The sequence below is a fragment of the Loxodonta africana genome, chromosome 5 (assembly GCF_030014295.1).
Source record: "Loxodonta africana isolate mLoxAfr1 chromosome 5, mLoxAfr1.hap2, whole genome shotgun sequence".
In the NCBI taxonomy this organism is placed as follows: Eukaryota; Metazoa; Chordata; class Mammalia; order Proboscidea; family Elephantidae; genus Loxodonta; species Loxodonta africana.
This window is the reverse complement of record NC_087346.1, coordinates 156,577,388-156,593,452: the sequence shown is the minus strand read 5'-3', so window position 1 is coordinate 156,593,452 and position 16,065 is coordinate 156,577,388. Positions and strand designations below refer to the sequence as shown.

The 16,065-nt window shown below is 50.6% G+C and overlaps 2 protein-coding genes across 6 annotated transcripts in view; one reads left to right on the top strand and one right to left on the bottom strand.

The window, feature by feature from the left end:
- The window catches only part of UVSSA (UV stimulated scaffold protein A), a 42,995-nt gene extending 36,930 nt beyond the window's left edge, over positions 1–6,065 (bottom strand). For 2 of the 5 annotated variants that reach the window (XM_064286128.1, XM_064286131.1), the window contains exons 1-3: positions 4,515–5,641; positions 2,271–2,601; positions 579–699 (exon numbers count right to left, since the gene is read on the bottom strand). In XM_064286128.1, coding sequence (XP_064142198.1) covers positions 579–699; positions 2,271–2,601; positions 4,515–4,672 — 610 coding nt within the window. In that variant the 5' untranslated portion in view covers positions 4,673–5,641. Of the gene's footprint in view, positions 1–578; positions 700–2,270; positions 2,602–4,514; positions 5,642–5,663; positions 5,930–6,016 lie in introns of those variants that run through there. The other 3 variants (XM_064286129.1, XM_064286130.1, XR_010322173.1) reach the window with 3 other exon arrangements.
- On the top strand, positions 5,322–15,896 carry LOC135231494 (collagen alpha-1(I) chain-like). The gene is made up of 6 exons (XM_064286328.1): positions 5,322–5,628; positions 5,754–6,160; positions 6,247–7,408; positions 13,544–13,731; positions 15,227–15,332; positions 15,517–15,896. The coding sequence occupies exons 1-6, from the start codon at positions 5,322–5,324 to the stop codon at positions 15,894–15,896; spliced, it is 2,550 nt and encodes an 849-aa protein (XP_064142398.1).
- Positions 15,897–16,065: the final 169 nt, after the last annotated feature.

The window sequence follows — 16,065 nt, the reverse complement described above, 5'->3', positions numbered from 1 at the left end:
CCATGCCTCCCTGCCCTGTTTTCTCCTTCCTTTTCTCTCTCTCATCCTCTGTCCCTTCTCTCCCTCTCAGCTTCCCTCCCCTTTTAATCTCCCCTCTCTCTTTCCCTCTCTCTCCCTCTACTTCTTCCCTCCTCTCTCCTCAGCATCTGTGCCCAGGTGGCCCTTACAGGAAACAGTCATACACGAGCATAGCCACCAGGGGGTGAAGAAGGGCATGGATGGCCTGCAGCGGGCCCTCCCGGGCAGGCTGTTTCTCACTGGAGACTGGAGAACACCCAGGCTTGCCTATGGTAGGGTCTTTGGGAACAGAGCTGGAGTCTCGGGCTGCACAGTCAGTCCTCCAGCCTGAGCTGTCTCTACCTAGCCTGTCCCCTCACCTGCCCTCTTCCCCACCTGGGGAAGCCCGAGGCCAGGATGGAGGAGGTGGTGGCTGGCAGAGGACTGGGCGGCCCTAGGAGCTCTGCCATGGGGAAAGTGACGACCAGGATCCTGCAGAGTGGGTGCAGCCTCACGGGAGATGGGTGAGTCTCCCCGGTAAAGGTGCAGGGAAAAGCGCACCCCCAGGTCTGGTGGCCTACCTTCCATCTCCCTTTCGGCCTGCTTGGCTCGCTCTCTGTAGATGTTATCCAAGCGTTTTTGCTTCTCTTCCTCTCTCTTTCTTTCTGCCAAGGTCCTAGCGTTGACATCTTGAAAGTCTACCTGAGAAATTGAGAATAAGTATCAGACCCATCAATAAAAAACACAAATAAAACAGAAGTCAAAAGTTGTTTTATAAAAGATTTAACAGCATCAAGTCACAGCCAAGAACTCTGATCTTTCTTTTTCAGTTGTATTTTAAAACGTTATTCTGAAGTCTAGCTCCTGGAAAAGAACAGCCAGCAGCATTGCTATCTTAGGTAAGAATTACACAGGCAAAACGAGCCACCTGGGGAGCAAAGGCTGTTGACAGGACTGAGGGGCTACAGGTACTGCCTGGGCATCTGTGTGCACCCCGGGAAAGGCTGATCGCCCACAGGCCCACCACCGAGGGGGGCTGAGGGGTCTGCCGGCTAGAATATCAGCACCGGCAAGGTTGAGGTTCCTCAAGGTGAGAACCAACGTGAAAGTGGGAAAAGGGGGGGGGAAGAAGGAAGGAACGAGGACATCGAGGCCTGGGGCTGCAGCGGCAAATCTCGCGGATTCCATCAGTGTCCAGCATGAGCCAGAGCGCACCCAGAACCCAGGTGGAGATCTGCGTTGCAAGGTGTGAGGACCTCAGTCCAGGAACGCACTGTCAAAGGAGAGATTTGCATTTGGGAGGCTGAATTTTACTTTCTCCTTTTTTTTTTCCAGATCTACCTCACACAAGTGCAGAACCTGGGTCCCTGGCTCAGCTCCCTCCACACGTGGAGATGAGGGTGTGTGTCTCCCCCAGGAGCTGCACCTCCTCAGGTCCTGCCCCAGTCGTTGTTAGTCACTGTCAAGTCAATTCCGACTCATGGCCACCCCATGTGTGCAGAGTTGAACTGTGGGCCACAGGGTTTTCAAGGCTGTGACCTTTAGGAAGCAAAGCGCCAGGCCTACCTTCTGAGGCGCCTCTGGGTCAGTTTGAACCACCAATCCTTCGGTTAATCATAGTTTAGGACCTAACCAGATATGCCACCCAGGGATCCAGCTAATTCCTCCACTGCTGGTTATCCTGAAGCCCACCCGCCACCAGCCCGCCTGATAGTTATCCTGGACCCCGCCCACCAGGCTCCTGCTTGCTATCCTGGACCCCACCCACCAGCCCCCTGTTGGCTATCCTGGACCCCACCCACCAGCCTCCCTGCTGGCTATGCTGGACTCCACCCACCAGCCCCTCCTTATCCTGGGCCCACCTCGCTAGCTATTCTGGACCCCGCCTACCAGCCACTCCTTATACTGAACCCCATCCATCAGTCCCCCTGCTGGTTATCCTGGAGAAACACCTGGAGAAACACCGCCCCCCCCCCCACAGGTTATCCTGGGCCCATCCTCTCCCACAACGCCACAGCTAGTCCAGCAAGTCATTTCCTTTCTGCCATTGAAATACACTCCCAAATCCACTACTGTGCCCGCTACAGCAGAGTCATCAGTCTGATGCAGAACCCCACGGCAGAGGAGAGGAGGCTGCGCAGGGCTGGGCACCCGGGTACCGACGTCCTCCCCGCACACCAGACTCATCAGGAAGAGTGTTAGCTCCCCCCCCACTCTCCTCCTCCAGGACACCCAGTGGGCCACCAACACGACGTCGCATCAGGCCTACCCACCTGTTTGTTGTGTCGTAAGAAGTGGTAGCCCAAGGCCAGCTTCTTGTAGGCCTCGCCGTACTTCTCGTTCCACCTCTCGACAGCCTGGATGGCAGCCCGCCGCAGCTTCTGGGCCACCTCCCTGGGAGGCGGCAGGGGCTGCTCGTGATCCGTGCCTAGCGTCAGCTCCAGGAACTCCTGGAAGTTGGAAACGACCAGTACCCTGAACTGATGCGACCGGGCGAAGAGTGCATCTACCACCTGGAAGGCAGAGAGGCGGATCTCGGCATGCTCCTGGTTCAGCTGGCTCATCAGCAGGTGGTAGGCGTGGCACAGCTGCTCCTCTGAAGACCTACAGGTACAAGCCAGCTTCAGCCAAGAGCCCAGCCCGTGAAGGACAAGCGGGTTCGTCGGCTCCTCTCCAAATTAAGTACACGCTCCCTCTACATGGACACGGTCCTCACGTGCGGCAGAGACCACTGGCTGTCTCCTCATCTCCATTCTCCCCTTCTGGGGCAGGGCCAACCAGTATGGCCCCGAACTGACCTGCCCACCTCCCACTTGTGTACAGCCCCCAAGCCAAGAATGGTTTTTATATTTTTAAATGGTTGAAATAAAAATACTTTACCACACATTAAAATTACATGAAATCCACATTTCAGAGCTTATAAGGTCTTCTTGGGACACAACTATGCCCATTTATTTGTACATAGTTGTGATGGCTAAGGCTGCGTGTTAACTTGGCTGGGCTGTAATCCTCAGGAGTTTGGCAGTTATGTAATGATGTAGTCATGCCCCATTTTGTGATCTGATGTAATCATCCTCCATTTTGTGATCTGATGGAAGCAGCCAACCAGTTGAAAAGAGTTTCCTTGGGGGTGTGGCCTGTATCCTATATGGATGTTCTGGCAAAGCTCACTCGCTTGTCCTGGATCCTTCATCCAGCTTGTCATCAATTGATCTCCAGTTCTTGGGACGAAAGCCTGTCATAGTGTCTGTCAATCTCGAGATTTGTTGCAATGTGTGAGCCAGCAGCCTGCCATCTGACCTGTCGATCTTAGGTTCATGGCCCCTGCAGCTACGTGAGTCAGGAGAACCCTCTAGCCTGACACTGACCCATGGACTTTGAACTTGCCAGCCTCTACAACCATGTGAGCCATTTCCTTGAAATAAATCTCTCTTCTTTTTCTCTCTTGCTATAGATACGTGCTTCACTAGTTTTGCTTCTCTAGAGAACCCAGCCTAAAACAATTGTCTACAGCTGCTTCTGCAGAGTCACATAGCCATGAAAAGCCACATGGCCCACAAAGCCTAACATATTTACTCTCTGGCTCTTTACATACCATCCCAACTGGAGACCACACCTCCCAGCCTCCCTTGCAGCTAGGTACAGCCAGTGACAGGAGTAAAAGCAGAAGGATCTCTGGCAGCTTCAGGGAGCCTGCGTTGGAAGGGAGCTGGCATGTATCCTCTGCCCCTCTTCTACCCGGCTACTGCCCCCTTGAGTAAACCACTGCTATTTGAAGGTTTTCTGGGGCATGCAGCTAAGCCTGATCCAAGCTGAAATTTTTGAGCAAAATGTAAATACTCCATCACATAACAGTCACCTACGTTCTCCTGTTTGATAAATACAGGACACAGCGTACTCAGTGAGCCTCAGTTTACAAGCCCAGGGTCTGAGCAGAGGCCTTTTCCCTCCTCGCTGCTCTCTGGCTGCCTCAAGAGGAGATCTTCCCATGTGCAGCGCAGATCCAGCTCGTGCTGTCCGCTGAGGGAGAGACAGCTGCGGATGGACATGCTGGACATGTTCCAGTGTCTAAAGACAGACAGGGCCTGCTGACTCAACGAGCAACTCACCCTCTGTGACCTCTGACCTTTCCCAACATTAAAGAACAAGATGCATACTTATCTATAAATCACATACGTGCACCCAAGGACTCATGTATTACACACATCATCACACACACAGGAACGTGAATTATTTTTAACGTGTTCCTCCCCAGCCTGGGGACCGCTGCCCAGAACATGACTGCCTGTCACAGGATCTGGGCATTGTGGTGCCTTGGGGAAATGGCCTGGGCCTGCATGTTCCTCTGGCTGTTCTTTCCCAGGGCGAAGGAGGTAACTGTGGGGGCAAGCAGGGGATGGCTGAAATATATGCAGCTGGGCAGAAGGTCAGACCCCAAGGGCAGCCCCAATCTCTAAGTACATTACAGACCCACCAGGCCAGTCAGTCACCACGAAATGCTGGACCCTAACACATACTTGCAAATTTTCTTTAGTTCCTTCATTTTCTCGGGATTCAGCTGGGGTTCTCCTGAAGTTGTGAGCTCTTCTACCAACTTTGGAAGTTTTTGATCCATATCTAGAAACATGTAATGCAGAGATGCCAAATCACAACCCAGTACTTTACAGTTCATCATTTTATGAACAAATGTTTACTGAACTCCATTCCAGGGGGGCATTCCAGGAGGGGCCCTGAGGCTGGAGCTGTCATGCCATTGCCACCATGAGATGAACCCCTGGGAAATATAACGATTCAAGATGGAATTCATGGTGAGTCCAACAAGGCCCTTGTGGTGATAATCAGGAAAAGTACAGAGAAAGGAACACAACACTGAAGTTCCATGACCACCCAAGTTTGGGAGATGCTGTAGCTGTTTTCGGGTTTGGCAATGCACGTGGCACATTAAAGGGACGAACATCACTGGCTAAATGATATTTAAGTTAGCTTCTTCCAAATCCATCTGATTGGGGCCCTCCTCCTGCCAATACCACGATCCACAGGACAGCCTCTGGAATGGCTGCAGAGGCAAAGGGCAGCCCGTTTTATAACAAGAACCAGATGAAAGCGCTTGTGGAGCCCCGTGGGGCCTTGTGGAGCCCAGGTGCAAACAGAGGCACCAGTGCCGAGCTGCGTTGGGCACTGCAGGGAAGAAAAAGGCCAGGGGTGAGGGTGAGGCCAAGAAATTGGACAGAAGAATTGGAAAGAGCCAAGGAGAGCAGGCCCAGGCAAGTCATGAACTGAGACTCGGGCAGCCTGGGCCGCTGGCTGTAGAGCTGAGCTTCCCGATGCGGAAGAGGGAGCCACGCAGAGGCTCTCAGCAGGAGCCTGCGAGCTCAGAGAGCTCCTCTTCCCCAGTCCCAAAGCCCGCCTCACTGAAAGCTTTCCCCAGACAGAAAGGACCACGCACCAGGCTCTTCCACCCCAGCGGACGGGCGGGAAAGGTGGCCCCCCGCCCCGCATTGGGTCCACCCTCCTCTCCGCCCGCCTTGCCGCGGCCGGGGTCCCCTCCCTTCCGACACTGGAAGCTGCCAGAGCCTCCCCAGGCCAGGCGGGAGCACGTGTCACGTCTGGAGGACCAAAGACCCGCGCACAGTGACGTTTACTGTTAATGAAAACCGGCGCTTAACCTCGCCTACTCCGGCCGACGGCCACGCTGGGCAGCAGTCCCGGCCGGGGGGCAACCAGGGCTCTCTCCCGGGTCCCCCGCGCTTCCCGAGTGAAGGCCGCTGCCCACGCGGCCCGTGACGACCCTCCGCCCCGGGCGCATCTCTCCACTCGGGTCTTCTTGGTTGGACGCCCCCCTCGGCTGCGGGGACCCTGGGGGACTGAGGGGAAGCAGCGCGGGAGAGGCCTGCCCGCAGGCCGTCGCTCTCCGGTCCCGCGCCGCACCCGCCGCCCGGCCCCTGCCCGGCACGGGGAACCTGAAGGCCAGAGCCCGGCGCGACCCTCGCCCTGTCAGCGCGGCGCCGGCGACCCTTACCTAGCGTCCCGGCACCTCCCGCCTTCGCCCCGCCCCTCCCGGCGGAGGCTCCGCCCCGCTCCTGTCACGTGCTCGAGAGCGCCGCAGCTATTGGCTCGCCCTGGCCCTGGCGACGCGGAAGCCGGGGTCAGCGCAGGGACTGCGGTACCTACCGTGCGACGCAACCCTTCCCTCCTGTGCCCCGCCCCTTCCGGTGGGGTCCCGCCCGCCTCCTGTCACGTGTTCCCAAGCTCTGCATCCATTGGCTCGCCTTGGCCCGGCGGCGCGGGCGCGTGGGTGGAGCCAGGGTCAGGGCGGTGACGCAAGCGCGCTCCCGGCCTTGCGGGCCGGGGAAGCTTGGGGAGGGAGACGCGCGAGAAAAAGGAGGCGGGAGGGCGCAGCAAGCTTATCTTAAAGGGGACGCGGGCGCCTTGCCGCGACGTACAGACGTGGAAACTGAGGCCCGTAGAAGGGTTGAGACCTCAGTTTCAACGCTACAACCTCCGGGAGGCTCGCGGTCCCCGGGGACGCGCCGGGCCATGACCGCCCGGGTGGAGCCTCGGGGCCCGTTTCTCATGCCCGGCGCTGCCGGCAGGGCCGCGGGCAGAGGCCGCCCCCAGAGCAGGCGGAGGAGTCGGGTACCCGGTTCCCCCGGCCGGGGCCGAGCCGGGGAGGGTGTGAGGCGTGGGCCGGTGCGGCCGGACGGTGGCGCCCGTGCACCGCGGGCGCACTGGGCCTCCCCTGGCTGGGTGAAACCACTGCAGCGCAGGCCCGAGCGAGTGTGGATGGAACGCTGGGAGCCAAGGGTGACCCCAGGGCCCGGGCCCGGGAATATAGGCGTTCCGGCCATGTGCAAGGGGCGCCTGGGGAAGGGCAGGCTCAGCCCTGCGGCGTCTGTGGGACGCGTCGCCCACCCAAGCAGGGGAGGCCCGGGGCGGGGTTGCCTGAAGCCCAGAGAGAGGAGCGCCCCGGCTGGAGACTTAAGTCCGCACACGATGGCTGGAGGAGCACCTGCGCCCTGGCGAGACAAGCCTTACCTTCATTCCTCCAATATTCAAAGTCAACAGCCGGTCACCCCACCTGGGCACACGCGACAGCCAGGCCTCTCCCGTACGCGGCCACCCCAATCCATGTCTCCCCACAGGCCCCCGCACACGCTCCCACTCCTCGCAGCTTTGCGCCCTTGCTGTCCTTACTGCCGCCAACACCGTCGTTGCAACTGCCGAGCCTTGGCACAAGCTGTCCGCTGCCTGGAAAGCTCCTGCCCAGGTCTCAACAGGGCATCTCGCTGGTTTGGGGTCCTTGCTCGAATGGTCGTGAAGCCTTCTCTGCATATGTGGGCAGCTCTCCCCCGCCCACCGTTTGGACCCTTTGAGGGCCCCATTTCTCTTCAGGGCAGTGTCCGGGTTGCAGGTGACCCCGCCCCCAAATACTTGCATCTGCAGTGCAGGCCACATACTGGAGTCAGTGGACCTGGTTCCACATCATGGAAGACTTTGTAAGTCCTGCAAAGGAAATGAGCTGTGCCCCCCGCCTCTAACTATCCCCCCGCCATCTGTTTATTTCTCTGACCTGCTCTTCTCTCCCTTGCTTGCTTCACCCCAACCACAGTAGGTCTCTGTGGAGCCAGTCCCTTTGCCTGGAAGGTTCTTCCCCTAATATCCACGTGGCTCGTTCCTCACCTCCTTGGAGCCTTTGTTAATATTTCACCCTGAACATTTGCTCTTCCAGCCCCTCACCATCCTTGCTGTATCAAGCACCCCCATCTCCATTTTCTTAACCTGCTCTACTTTTTCCCATGGCACTTACTACTTTCTATCATGAAAAGCATATTATGTTTATTTTTTATTGTTTCTATTTTCCCTCACTCCTCGAATGCATACCGCATGAGAACAGGGATCTCTGTTTTGTTTCCTAATGCCAGACACACAGTAGGTGTGTGTAGGTGCTCAACATTTGTTAAATGTTAAATGAATGATAAAATTAGGAAGGCACAATGAATCATAATGTGAACTAGAAAATATTTTAAAAGAACCAAATGCAACTTTCAGAGATGATGAATCTCAACCAGGATAAACCCAAAGAAAACCACCTAAGGCATATCATAATCAAACTGGGTAAAACCAGTGACAAATAGAAAAATCATAAAAGCAGCCAGAGGAAAAAGGCATAATATGTCCAGAGTTACAAAGACAAGGCAACCGTCAATTTCTTGGGAGAAACAATGAAAGCCATGAGACAATGGAATGACATCTTTAAACTAGTGAAAGAAAAAAATACTGTCAACCTAGAACTGTATATGCAATGAAAATATCCTTCGAACATGAAGTAAAAATATTTTCAGACAGAAGCTGAATGAACTCATTTCCAGCAGATCTGCAGGACAGGACATGTTGCAGGAAGATTGTCATATGAAAGGAAAATGACACCAGATACACACTTATATCTGTAAAAGAAATAGAGTGCTGTAAATGTAAAAATGGGGGTAAATATAAGATCTATTTTTTCTTATTTTAAATTTCTTTTTATAAATGACGGACTGTTTAAAGTAAATAATGCACTGTAAAATATCTGTTGCAGTAAAATATATGATGACAATGGCTCAAAGGACAGGAGAGGAGACATGGAGGTATATGTTATAAGATTCTTACATCTTACATATAAAAAAAAAAACCAAACCCATTGCTGTCAAGTCAATTCCGACTCACAGCAACCCTATAGGACAAAATAGAACAGCCCCATAGATTTTCCAAGGAGCCCCTGGCGGATTCGAACTGCCAACCCTTTGGTTAGGAGCCGTAGCACTTAACCACTATGCCACCAGTGTTTCCATCTTACATATACTGGTATAATATTATTTGAAGGTACATTGTGATAAGTTAAAAATGTACAATGAAACCCTAGAGCAACCACAAAAAAAGAAGTATAGCCAATAAGCCAACAAAGATGAAGTGGAATCATTAAACACACACACACACACACACACACAAAAGAAGATAGGTAAAGATAAAAAGTGGAACAAAAAACAGATGAGGAAATAGAAACGAGTAGCAATGTGATATATTTAAATCCAACAATGATTACTTTAAATTTAAATGGTCTAAACACCCCAATTAAAAGGCCAAGATTGTCAAATTGTATTTTAAAAAAGCAAGACCACTAATATGCTAACTGTAAGAAACACACTTCAAATTAAATGCTCAAGTAGGTTAAAAGTAAAAGGATTAAATATATAAGGTACGAACACTAAGCACACAAAAGCTGGACTGGTTTTACTCATATCAAAGTAGACTTTATAACAAGGAATATTACCAAAGAGGGACACTTCATAATGATAAAGGGGACAAAACTTTTAAGAAGGCATTAATCCTAAATGTGTATACTCCTGATAACAGTGACTCAAAACACATGGAGCAATACTTGACTGAACTATCCTCAAAAAGTTAAACAGATAATTATTACCCTATGACCCAGCAATTCTATTCCTAGCTATGTACCCAGAAGTCTTGAAGCAGATACTCCAAAAGATACTTGTACACCAATGTTCACTGCAGCATTAGTCACAATAGCCAACAGGTGGAAACGCCCAAATGTTCATTAATAGATGAATGGATAAAAAATGTGGTACGTACATACAATGGAATATTATTCTGCAATAAAAAGAAATGAAGTTCTGATACATGCTGCAAAATGAGTGAACCTTAAAAACATTATGCTGAGTGAAATAAGTCAGACACAAAAGGATAAATATTGCGTGATCCCACTTATATGAAATATCTGCAGTAGGCAAATGAATAGAAACCAAATTTATTAGGGGTTTCACTGGGTTGGGGAAAGTGGGAGTTATTGTTTAACAGGCCCTTTGTCAAAGATAAGGAAAAAAACTGGAAACAGTGATGATCCTTGCACAACATGGTAAATGTTATTGATGTCACTTAATTGTATATGTATTCCTCTCTCAGTAACTGATGTAACAAGTAGAAAGGAAATCAATAATGATGTGAAAGATTTCAACTCCATCAACCAGTCTGACCTAGTGACATTTATAGAACACTACCCACATTAGCAGAATTTCTTTTCAAGTGTACATGGAACATTCACCAAGATAGATCCCATTCTGGGTCATAAAACAAGTCTCAATAAATTTAAGGGAACTGAAACCATACTGAGTATTTTCCTTACAACAGAATTAAATTAGAACTTAATAATAGAAAAAGTTTTGGAAAAACCCTAAATACTTGGAAATTAACCAACAGACTTCTAAATAATGCATGGGTCCAAGAAGAAATCACAAGGAAAACTATAAAATATTTTGATTTGCATGAAAATAAAAACACAATTTTGATAAACATAAAAAATATGTAGGATGGTTATATTAGAAAAGAAAGGCCGCAGATCAGTAAACTAATCTTCCCCTTTAAGAAGTTAGGAAAAAAGAGAAAATTAAACCCAAAGTAAACAGGAGAAAAGCTATAGTAAAGACAAGAGCAGAAATGAATTAAACAGAAAACAGGCAAACAATGGGGGGAGGGGGGGGAGGGAAGAAGCCAATCAAACTAAAAGACAGTTTTCTGTAACAATAAAATTGATAAATACCTAACTAGGCCGATGAAGAGAAAAACAGAGAAGAAACAAATGACCAGATAGGAGACATCACTACATATCCTACAGACATTACAAAAAATAATAGGGTATATTATGGAAAACTTTATATCAGTAAATTCTACAACTTAGATGAAATGGACAAGTTCTTTAATGACATAATTCTCAAAACAGACTTAAGAGGGAAAAAAGACTTGAATAATTCTATAATAAAATATATGTCCCATACACTGAAAACTATAAAACTTAGATGAGAGAAATTAAAGGAGACCTAAATATATGGAGAGCTATACCAGGTTTGTGGGTTGGAAGACTCGATATTGCTAAGATTTCAAGTCCCCAAATTGATCTATAGATTTGATTCCAATTAAAATCCCATAGACTTTTTTTCTTTTGTAGACATGGAAAACTGATTCTAGAATTTATATGAAAATGTGAAAGACTTAACAACAACAAAAACCAAAAACCAAAGCGGTTGCCATCAAGTTGATTCCAACTCACAGCAACCCTACAGGACAGAGCAGAACTGCCCCATAGGGTTTCCAAGGAGCAACTGGTGGATTCAAACTGCGAACCTTTTGGTTAGCAGCTGAGCCCTTAACCACTGCATCACCAGGGCTCCACACAAAGGATTTTGAACAGCCAAAACAATATTTGAAAAAAGAACAAAGTAGTTTCACAATTTACTTTAAAACCTCAGTAATCAAGATAATGTGGTATTGGTGTAAGGCAGACTTCAAGATCAATTCCACAGAAGAGATTTTCCAGAAATAGACCCAAACATATATAGTCAATTTTTTTTTTTTTTAAACAAAGGAGCCAATGTTCTTCAATGGAGGGTGGGGGGTGGGGGGATCTTTCCAACAAATTATATTAGAACAACTGGATAAACATAAAGGGGAAAAAAATGAACCCCCACCACTTCCTCACACCACACGCAAAAATTAACTTGAGATGGGTCACAGACCTAAGCATAAAAGCTAAAAGTATAAATCTTCTAGAAGATATAGAAGAATATCATTGGGATCCTGAATAGGCAAATATTTCCTAGATAGAACACAAAAATCACGAACCATAAAAGAAAAAAAATTGTTAAACTGAGCTTCACTAAAATTAAGATCTCTGTTCACCGCTGACATTGCTAATAAAATGTAAATGTCTACACGTATGGCAAACAGCCTGTATCAAAAATATTTAAGAATTCCTACAAATCAATAAAAAAAGACAGATAATCCATTAAAAAATGGGCAAAAGACTTGAACAAATATATGAATGGCCAATCAGCACATGAAAAGGAGGTCAATGTCATTAGTCATGAGAACACAAAACCACAGTGAGACACCACTCCTCACCCACCTGGATGGCTAAAGAATGACAGAATGACAGAGCCAAATGTTGGCAAAGATGTGGACCAGCTGGAACCCTGCTGGTGAGTATAAATGATATGACCACTTTGGGAAAATCTTTGGCAGCTTTCATAAAATTAAATATAGAGCAACACTATGACTCAATAATTCCATTGTCAGATATTTAACCAAAAGAGATAAAAATAACGTCCACAAAAAGCCTTGCGCACAAATATTCATAGCAGATTTATTCATAATAGCCAAAAAGTGGAAAGGGCCCTAAATGGGTATCAAGAAGAGAGTGATAAACAAATTGTGGTACATTTAAACATGGACTACTACTCAGCAAAAACAAGTCAGAACCACCGATACATGCAACAACGTGGGTGAATTTCGAAAGCATTCTGTTGAGTCAGAAAAGCCAGACACACAAGAGTACATAATCTATGATTTGATTTACCTGACGATAAAAATCGAAACAGTGATTGTATATAAGGGGTGTGGATAGCCTGGAAGGTGCACTGGGTTGGATAGTGTTCCCCCTCCAAAAAAAAAAAAAAAAATTACGTTCTGCCTGGAACCTCACAATGTGACCTTATTTGGAAATAGGGTTGTTGCAGCTGTAACTGGTTAAGATGAGGTCATACTGAAGTGGGGTGGACGCTCAGTCCAATAGGACCGATATCCTCATAAGAAGAGGAGAAGAGGCAGAGACAGAGGGAAGATGCCACGTGAAGAGAGAGGCTGAGACTGGAATGATGCTGCCACAAGCCAAGGAATGCCTGGCGGCCACCAGAGGCTGGAAGAGGCAAGCAAGAATTCTCTTCTGGAGATCCCGGAGAGAGCGCGGTCCTGGTAATACCTTGATTTCTGACTTCCAGCCTCCGGAGCTGAGAGAGAAAGAATTTCCCTTGCTTTAAGCCATCTATTTCACGATACTTTGTTACCACAGCCGTCCTAATACACAAGGTAACTAACTTTCTGGGGTAATGAAAATGTTCTACACCTTGACCTGGTGGTGGATACATACATGTATACATTTATCAAAACTCATAACATTATTTACTTAAGACTTGTCCATTTCAATGTATGCAATTTTTACCTCAAAAAACAAACAAAAAAACCCATAGTGAGATAACATACAGAAGCAACGGAATGTCTAAAACTAAAAAGCTTCCCAATGCCAAGTTCTGGCAAGGCTGTGGAGCCGCTGAGCCCTCAGACGCTGCTGGTGGAGGTGTAAGCTGGCACCACCACTTTGGAAAAGTGCTTGTCAGTATCTAGTAAAGCTAAAAATATAACCCAGAAATTCCCCTCCTGGGTATATCCCCACAGAAATACACACTGTATGTACACCCTGGGCGTGTCTGTGTTCGTGTGTGACATACTATTGCACTGTGATACCAGTGAGTTTATCACACATTGTATATATCCAGTGTATGTCCATATGGGTAAGTGTGTTCACAGCAGCTGTATCCATAGCAGCCAAAATCTGGCAACAACCCAGAGGTCCACCAACTTGTGCTGTTCATGTCATGGAATACTACACAGCAATAAAAAGAAGGAACTATCGCTACACCATGAATGAAACTTCCAGCAGGCTCCGGGCAGCCTGGGAGGCTGGCACCCAGCAGGCTCCGGGCAGCCTGGGAGCCTGGCACCCAGCAGGCTCCGGGCAGCCTGGGAGCCTGGCACCCAGCAGGCTCCGGGCAGCCTGGGAGCGTGGCACCCAGCAGGCTCCGGGCAGCCTGGGAGCGTGGCACCCAGCGGGCTCCGGAGGCTGAACAGGTCTGGGTTAGCAAGCCTTGAAGGTAGTTCGTTTCCCAGGGTGGGAGCCATGCAGTGGTTAAAGCAGAAGCCCTGTCTTGAACTCTGTTCTTATGAGTCCTGCTTCTACCCCCTGGGTTAAGAAGGATGGGGCGGGATTTTTATCTTTTCCTGTGTTACGTGTTTGCAAATTCAAATTTAAAGAGTTCTAATAAAGCATCAAATTTCAAAAGGAAAAAAAAGACGACCATGCACTACATGGGGTCAGGTGTTGCCCGGGCGTCCCGTGGTTCATGACTACATGTACTGACCTTGAAGGACATCCATGTACTGCAAGTGGCAGAAGTACGTTGGAGAGCATCGCATAGACGTGATCATGTTTTCCAAGAAAACACGTGCGATGCTTGCGTGGACCACAGAGTGTGCGGACATACGTACGGCCAGCACCGTGGACTGCCTCCACACACAGGACTCAAGGGAGCTCTGGCTTTTTGAAAAGGCACTTTTCAAAGGCTTGTAATAAAACAGAACCACTGAAAAAGTGGCTGTGTGAACAGAGACTTGGGCTGGAGGGCTCTGAAGTGGGATGTCTGGGTGAGGGGTGGCTGGGTCATCCCTAAGGGCGTGGCGCGCCCGCCTCCACGGAGGAAGCCGGGTTCACAAGGTGGCTCAGAGGGCCTCTGCTGGACCTAGTGGTGCCTGGGGTGGGCGTTGGGGGCAGGGAGGACCAAGGAGTCAGAGGCTGCTGTGGCAAGGTGGGGGCTCCCTGGCCCTGGCTTTTGCTTTCTCAACAAAGAAGGACAAGTTCATCCAGGAAAGACAGACGTGGAGACACAAGCATGGCAGGGCCTCGCTGGAGGCTCATGGGAGGGAGGCCAGAGTGTGCATAGGGCCAGGCAGCCACAGCTGGAACAGAGGTGTGGGGACAGGAGGGTCGGGGGCTGGGTCCTCCAGGTGAGCTTGGAGGAGGCCAGGGGTGAGGACGTGGCCTTGTGGAATCAGGTGGCCAAGCTGTCTCTGTGCCAGGCCAGGCCGGCACTGGAGGTCTAGGTGTGAACAGCTAGAGATACGAGGATGGGCTCTTGGCAGAGCCTGCGTGGTGACAAGGGACGGACAGCAAACAGCGTTGCTGAGCCACCTTCAGGAGCCACCACGAGGAGCTGTGGACAGCCAGCACCCTGCACTGAAGAGGGCAGGTGGGAAGGCCCCAGGCTGGGGCATCCAGTGTGGACCTGAGGGAAGGGGCTGTGCTGCCGAATGAGAATGGAGAGAAACCCAGTGGCCACCAGCAGCTCTCAGAAGAAGGCTGAAGGGGGTAGGGAGGGGAGAAAGCCAGTGGCCGTCCAGGCCCTGGCAGCTGCCTCAGGAATGGCAGGGCAGGTGGCCCCAGGCTGATAGCAGCAGCCACAGGCCTCCCCAGGTCCAGCCCCCAGCCTCAGTACGCCAGCCCCTGGGTCACTGGTGGCTGCGGCCAGATGCTGCGCCCACAACAGATGATGCCCGCATGTCTCCACAGGCTGCCCCGAAGGTCCCAGTAGCCAGGGATGCAGTCACAGACACGCAGAGGCTGGAGACAGCTCCTCGAATCCAAACCAGGAGGGCTCGGGCTGGGACACCAGGATGTGGGTGCTCTCACCCTTCAGGGACCCCTGGACTGGCCAGTGGATGGCCATCCATGGCGCTGGCAGGTCTGAGTGCCAGCAGGAAGCAGCCCCTCCAGGATGGATGCACCCTACTCACACTGCTAATTGTCCTTTTGGTAGACAGGCCTATGGGGCCTCTTGCTGTATTTTGGGCCCCCTTTAGCTACAATCAGGGAAGCGATGCTGATCAAGAGGGAAGTGTGGAAGGAAGCGAGCCAGTTCTCAGGGCGGCTGGGGCTGGAGCAGCTGAGTGAGCCCTCCCCAAGGGGAGAACCCACCGTGCAGGGGGCCCCACTGTCATTGTTCTGTGCGCTCATTGAGACCACAGCTGCCTCAGGAACGCACCTGACAACGCCTTCACCAGCCACGCCAGCAGAGGGGAGCTCCGAGGGGGAGACAGGAGGCATCTGTTCCCAAGGAGCCTCACACCCTGGAGGCTGTGTGGGGGAGTGGCCAGCACAGCCCCGGGCTGCTCAGAGGCTGCTGCAGCCCACAGCTCGGGTGAAACTGGCCTGGATTCAGAGAGGAGGCCCGGGGGCGTAGCCATGACACCGGGGGCCGCCAGTCTCGTACCCACTCAGCACGGGGCACGCTTCAGGTCAGATGATCCTAAAGGACCTGAGAGGCCCAGTCACCAAACCCTTGGTGACAGCCCCAGGGGGCAGCTGAAGTGAGACATGAGCAGGCCTCTTGGGAGGGTTGGCACGTGGAG